This window comes from Callorhinus ursinus, unplaced genomic scaffold (assembly GCF_003265705.2).
Source record: "Callorhinus ursinus isolate GAN/ISIS: 27379988/994484 unplaced genomic scaffold, GSC_fseal_2.0 scaffold78, whole genome shotgun sequence".
Classification (NCBI taxonomy): Eukaryota; Metazoa; Chordata; class Mammalia; order Carnivora; family Otariidae; genus Callorhinus; species Callorhinus ursinus.
The window spans coordinates 2370121-2377195 of record NW_027397140.1 but is presented as its reverse complement, the minus strand read 5'-3'; the positions used below and the strand labels follow the sequence as shown (position 1 = coordinate 2377195).

General features: G+C 44.5%; 1 protein-coding gene across 4 annotated transcripts in view; it reads left to right on the top strand.

The window, feature by feature from the left end:
* The first annotated feature begins 4665 nt into the window (after positions 1–4665).
* GABRG3 (gamma-aminobutyric acid type A receptor subunit gamma3) overlaps positions 4666–7075 on the top strand; it is an 803787-nt gene continuing 801377 nt past the window's right edge. For all 4 annotated transcript variants that reach the window (XM_073887389.1, XM_073887388.1, XM_025852098.2 and 1 more), the window contains exon 1: positions 4666–4866. In XM_073887389.1, coding sequence (XP_073743490.1) covers positions 4814–4866 — 53 coding nt within the window. In that variant the 5' untranslated portion in view covers positions 4666–4813. The remainder of the gene's footprint in view (positions 4867–7075) is intronic.

Here is a 7075-nt window from a genome sequence, read left to right as displayed (position 1 = left end):
GGGAGTACCATGAGCACTCATAAATTCTATAATATAATATAATAATATAATATAATATAATATAATATGATATATGTAATATATATAATTTAATATACAATATCATATTGTATATAATTAATTATATAATATAATATTATATAAGATGGTATGATATATGATATAATAGTCTATAGCAGTATAGTGTAGTTCTGTATATCATATAGAATATATATATTCTAGCTCATCCTTCTAGAAAGCCTCAAATCAATGGCACTTCAGAAGAATTAGATCTTGTTTCCTAACTATCATTCCCAGTTAAAAGGATCCAGGAAGAAATTGTGGCTTCGAGGGCTGGAAAAAGAACTTATGAGTGGGCCTTGAGAATCTTCTTGCACCACAATGTAAGAATATACTCAAAAGTATACTGGTGACATACTAAAAGGAGTTAGGAGTCAGCTTGGAGAGGCTTCTACTGTCTAAATCTTGGATAATATGAGAATAACAATAAATAATTACAGCAATGGATTAAAATGCATTGAATAAAACAAGAAACCATGAATCTATGCTGAAAATAATAAGAGGGAAAGTGTTTTCTTATAGTATACTAATAATAACTCATAAATGTAGAAAGAACAACAAAATCACCTTTTACAACCAGCAGGTGGGATGCCTGGGTAGCTCAGTCAGTTGAACTCCAGACTCTTGGTTTAGGCTCAGGTCATGATCTCTTGGGTCCTGGGATCCAGCCCTACCTCTGGTTTCCCCCTCAGTGGGGTGTCTGCTTGAAAGATTCTCTCCCTCTGTCCCTCCCCCCACTCACACTTCTCTCTCTCTCTCTCAAATAAATAAATGTTTACAACTAGCAGGGAAGAACCACCAACGCAAGCTAAAACTAAAATAGTTAAATGTTTTCAAATAATTTGTCCTAAAGAATAGTTAACAATTCAAGCTCCTTTCAGAGCTCAGTGAAATTAAAATTAGAGTAAAATATAAGAATGGCTATAATTAAAAAAGAATGATAAAGTCACATTTCACTGAAGTTATGTATGGAATTCATTCATAGCTAATGGGTGGTAAATTGATACAACTACTTTGAAAATCTCTTTAGTAATATTTATTATAACTAAACATATACCTTCCCTGTGTTCTAAAAATTCCATTTTTAGTCAGAAAACTAAGAGAAATGAGCACGTATTTCCACACAAAAAAAATGTACCAATATGTTCATATCAGCTAAATAATATGTGGTATATTGAACACCACAATGAAATACCATGTGCAGCAATAAAGCGTAAGGAATGAATACATCTTGCAGACACTATATTGGGTGAAAGAAATCACATGTTAAATAGAACATACTACATAATTCTATGTGAGCAGGCAAAAACTGTCTACTGTGCCAGAAGCCAGAATAGTGTTTACCTGGGGTCAGTATTGACTGGGAAGATGACCCAGTTATTGGGAGGGAGCACCTGGAAAATGTTCTAAATCTTTATCTGGATGATATACACATGCTATTCTTATACATATGGCATATACATGTGCAAAAAATCATTAAGCCATTATTTTAAGATGAGTGCATTTTGTTGTATGTGTTCTTTTAATATTTTTAAGTGACGAGGAAAAGTTTTTTTTAACAACTATGAAACATCATAATACAATTCAGAAGTATAATTTTGAGGGCAAGAGAGATTTTATTCAAACAGAAAATTCAGAAGCAATGAAGAATAATATGCAGAACTGATGCAGTTGTCCAGTTATATTCAGCACGGTGACTCGCTCTGCTCCTTCGCGCCTGTAGGAGGTGAAGCGAGGCCATGAAAGAAATCCTGAGGTATTTCTCAGAGACGCCGCAAGAGGATCTCTAACCAAGCAGCCAGTCTGGCTTCCTCCTTGGGTTCCTTCCCGCCTCCTGCAGAGATGCAGCTCAACCCACGCTGTGCAGGCCAGCCTGGGTCTTTCCCCGGAAACCTTGAGTCTGGACCTGATGCAAAAGCTCGAAACAAACAGCATGCATTGCCGGAGGATGTTCGATATTCACAGAAGTGCATGTGTTTGGTTTGAGTGGCTCGATCCCCAACCCTTACCTCTTACGTTACGTTTTATTTTTCCTTTCTCTTCCTGTGAACTTGGAGAATTGAATGAATGCAAGTCCCGCGCATCCATGTGGAACTGTCAGTTTCTCTGGTGCTGAAGATGGAGAGCTGAGGCAAAGGGAGAGTGAACACTGCGCATGCTCTGTAAAGCATTTTTTTTTTTCTCTCTCTACCCCTTCCACTTCTTTTCCTTTCCTTTCCTTCCCCTTCCCTCCCCTACCCACAGGTCAAACTGGGCAAAGAAGGAAAATCACAATCAAAGCCTGAAAGTTTGTCCTTCGAAGATTCTCTATTTTGGACCTTGCATTTTGTTTTTACACTCATGCCCAGAAAGCTTGTTTTGGATTTTCCTTCCTCTCAACTCAGTTTGATTATAACAGAGGAAAGGAAAGGAGAGGAAAGGAAAGGGAAAATTTTGCTCCAGATCTCAACATGAGAAAGGGGGCTTTTGAAGGTAAAATGTTCATGTCTACCAAGCTGACCCATTAAGTCCAATAAGTGGAGCAAAGCATTCCAAATGCCAGAAGAGCTTCAAAAACACTCAAGTATTGTTCTGTCTTTATTATAAACAACTTGTAAGCATTTTACTCATGCTCAAATAAAAAAGAATACAGCTACGAGTCTAAAACTTTGCTCAAAGGGGCAAACAACAATTTGTAGCTCAGGTTCACTGAGCTCCTACTCATCTGAGAAGCAGTATGACATAGTGATTAAGACTGAGACGTTGGAGCTGACTGTCTGGGTTTTAACCTCCAGTTCTCAATCTGTGTGAACTTAGGGAAGTGACCTAACTTCTCTGTACTTTTCCCTCCATCTTTGAAATAGGAAGATTGCTGTGAAAGTTAAAAATGAGTTAGTCAATGTAAAGCCTTCACATCAGCCCTGGGCCCCTTTATGTTATCAATATCTGAAGGTTATTTTTACCTATATTCCTATTGCTGTGTTAAAAATTGGGGGTCAGAATTCTTTCTTTACTTGAAGTTTTCTCACAGCACATTTAAAAACTATGTGAACATTTGACATATTTCTATAAGCAATTAACAAATGATAAGTCATTATCTAAATGATTTTTAAAGTATTCAGTTGTGTGATAGAGAAAATTAGAGATTAGGGCAGAGTATGATAAAGGCTCATATTCCCATGAAGCTGAAAGAATTTCTGGAAGTGGCAGAATGCAGGAATGTTGGGGGTCCTCTTAGAAAATAAGACTTGAATGGGGTCTGTGCATTTAAGTAGGAGAGATTTGGAAGGCAGAGGAGGATGCCAGAAGGAGCCCTGAGAAGCAGTGAGCTGGAGTGAGCTCAAGGCCACACAGAGATAGGAAGATAGTAATGGCAAGGAAGAAACCAATACTGACTTCACTGACTTCACTCCACTCCACTTCATGACCACATTCATGTTGATGAACTAGAAATCAGAGAGAAAACACCAACTTCCAACTTACTGTTCTATATATTTTATGAACAAAAGTATTTGAAATATTAAGAAAGTTATCATACTCTTCCATAATTCTATGAATAGTAGTTCAAATATAAAATAATTTATAAGAACTACTGTTTTGCAGTATAAAAGCAAACTTCTTAGTGGATTTATTCTAAGCTATCCTAACATTGTAATACTTATTTGGTGACAGACTAGCTTTCGGGGGCTACTATTACAAATGAAAATATAAATGCAATTTTCAGTCTTTGGGGAATGAAAATACATTGAACGAAGTGCCTTTTACGTTTTGACTTAGTATCTTTCTCTCTCCTACCTTTAACTTTTTCACCTGTTTATTGGTATGTGTTAGAATGGTACATATTGGGAGTGGTTTTTTCTAAATATCCCTAGCAAGCCATTTTTTCCACACACAATCTTAGTAATCTTAGAGTTCAGTAGGCCTAGCAGGGCGTGTGCATGGAAGGGGCGCTTTCAGCAAACCATCTCACTCCTTTGTTATGGCTATCTAGCTGAAGACGCGCGGTGAAGGACGGGCAACATGAGGTCAGAGAGCCTGGGAGAACCGACACGTCTGCTGAAAGGACAGAAGGAACGCATTCCGTCGGACTCGGGGGCTAGCTCTCAAAGATGAGGTGCCAGTCCCTGAAATCCTTCTAATGGCTCCCTGCGGGATCCCCAAGCCTCCCCTCCCCCGCCGAGCCCCGCCCTCTTCCTGGCCTCAAACTCTTGAGTCCATTCAAACCTTGCTTTCTTCGCCACGCGCGTTGTCAGGCGTGTAATTGGGGAAACTCCTCCCCGCCGGGACCGCCTCACAGAGGCGCTGCCAGAGGAGCTGCCTCGCTGCCCCCATCTCTGAGCGCGCGGCGGACTCACTCCCGCGCGCAGAGCCCACCGCCGGGGCACTGGAGCGCAGCTCTCCGCGGAGGGGGCAGTGCCTCGGCGGGCCTCGGGGCTGCAGGGCCAGGGACCACCAGGGACCGCCCGCGCCCACCCGCTCCTGCCACCAGGCTGCGCGGACCCGGGGCCCGGGTGCGGGCGGCGCGCCGCGGTGGCCGGGCGTCCCGCGTGCGCCCCGCGGAGCCGCGCGCAGACCCGCCGGCCGTCGGGGGCGCGGCGGGCAGCCAGACCCCACGCCTGTCCGCCGGCGGCGGCCGGGAGCCGGTGTGGCGCCGCACTCCGCGGCACCGGAGGCAGGAAGGGAGAGGAGAGCGGGCGGAGGCGAGGCGCGTGCTCCGGAGGACGCCGCACCCGCCTGGAGGCCCTGGACGCTGCTCCCCAAGCTCCACCGCACCATGGCCCCGAAGCTGCTGCTCTTCCTCTGCCTGTTCTCGGGCTTGCACGCGCGGTAAGTGGCACCCGGGCCCCGCAGCGCCGGGGCTCTGAGTCGGGCTGGAGGGCGGCGGGGGGCGCTGTCTGCCGGCCAGGAGTCCCGGCGCGCCCCGCCGTCGGCTGGGCTGCGGCATAGCCCGCTGGGCCCGGGCCAGGAGAAGAGGGGAAGTCGGCCCGCACCTCACCTGTCCCATTGCCCCCTGGACATGGCCATCTGCCTCTCCAGGCTGGGTGGCTGCAGCCTTCCCTGCAACGGGGAATGGCGGGGCTCTGAGATTAATGGGCTTCTCCTGAAGCTTTTAGGATCTGGTTGTTTTAAGGGGTTTTGAAAACCACTATCATAAAGAACCGGAGGTGTCTACCTCCTGTTTACCTCCCTGCAAGTGTTCCAGGGACTCACACACACACACTGGCCGACATTCTGTATAATTTCCATCACTCTGAAATTTCCCAGGACCCAGAAGTCATGATTTCCTAGCTGCCTAGTTTAGGTCACACTGGCAAAGAGCCTCCAGGCTGGGGGCAGGTGGAAGAGGATTGGAGCAAGGGAAAGAACCCTACTTCTCAGAAAGGATTCCCCCGACCCAGGTCCTGCAAACACACACTATAAACATTGCACCCCTTCTAGATGAGCCACTTTTCACACACACGAACATACACACACTTACCCCCATAAAGCAAACATGTTGAAATTGATAAGTCTTCTGCCTGGTAACTGTAAGATCTTACCCTAAATACCCTTAACCTGCCTCCTAGAACAGCAACCCGCTAATGGGAGCTTAGAGGGGCTCCTGGAAGGGATGAAGATGGCTCATAAGGATGGAAGGGCTGTCGAACCAGAAGAGTTAAACCCTGTTGCTGTAAATATAACTGGATATTCTGGGTTTGGTTTCTTTAATTCTGTCTCCCAGACTAGATCTTTAGCCCAGAGCCTGCAGACTTTGGAAATCAGAGCAGCTCCATGCCTCTCCTCCTACCCCCATCCCAAGAGTCTTGGGACACCCCTTTCCCCAAAACACTCTTTGTTCATTTCCTGGATCTGGAAGCTAGAGAGCTAGAGAGCCTTCCTATGGGCAATTAGCCCTGCAGGTGTCAGCAGGCAATGCCAGGTCTTAGATTTTCATTCATACTGATGAAGTAGGAAGGCACATTAACAAATCTTAGCAGACATAAAGGGACCCCCAATTTCACTCCCCACTTTTGACAGGGGTGTTTGACACTGACAAAGAAAGCCCCGGTTCTCCCCTCCATACCACTTATCCCTATTAAGAGGTGAGAGTATGAAAGGCAGACAGTGTGCCAGAGACAGTGTCAGCTGGTGATACACAGGCAACTCTCTCAACCAGGCATTGTACTCCTTGGGCCTTTCAACTCAAGTTTCTTCCTGTCTAAGGAGAGAGCTAGGGAAGGATATGGAAGTGCACTTTCTGAAGTTGATTATGCCTGGAAGTATCTCTGTTTAGAGGCAGAGAGACCAGCAGATAGCACCAGGCATAATGTAGACGTCTGAAGTATATAATCTTGATCTGAAGTCACATCTGCAATACCCTTCTGTTGCTACCAACTGGATGAAGTGACCTGCATTTCAGAGTTAGATAATTACATACAGTTTAGATTTGTAGCTACTTAACATGCTACAAGGAAAACTGCTTATTGTCCTCATTAGTTTATGTGCTTAGTAGGAAGATATCTTAGTTTCTAACATGAAGCAGGTTTCTAGGGATTCCCAAATACATGTACAATTTCTTGGGATTCTTCATCCTTCCATTTCACCAAGGCAGATATAATTGTTTTAATATGTTCTGTCTCTCGGTTCATTGCCTGGCCTTTATAATAGAGGTTGCATATCAGTTGAAAAAAAATCCAAATTTTAAACTAATTGCATTGCTCTATGCCTCTCCTTTGAGAGCATCTCTGTTCTTTGAATGGGTTTTATAGACATGTAAAATAATCTGAAGTCCAGTGACATCTTTCAAAACTACTATTAATGCTGAGAGGGTTCTCATTTTCACTCTAGAATGCCTTTCTGGTGTTCAGAATCCCTGGAAAAGGTTCTGAGAGTTGTGCTCTGTGGTGATGGCTTGGTACCTCCGTGGAGAGAAAAACACCCTGTTCTGACACCCATGGATGAAGTTATTATGCATTACAACGCACCACGGCATGCCTGGACCTTGGTGATACCTTGCAGACAGTTAACTGCTTTCTGAGGTTTAGGAGCTCCTTTT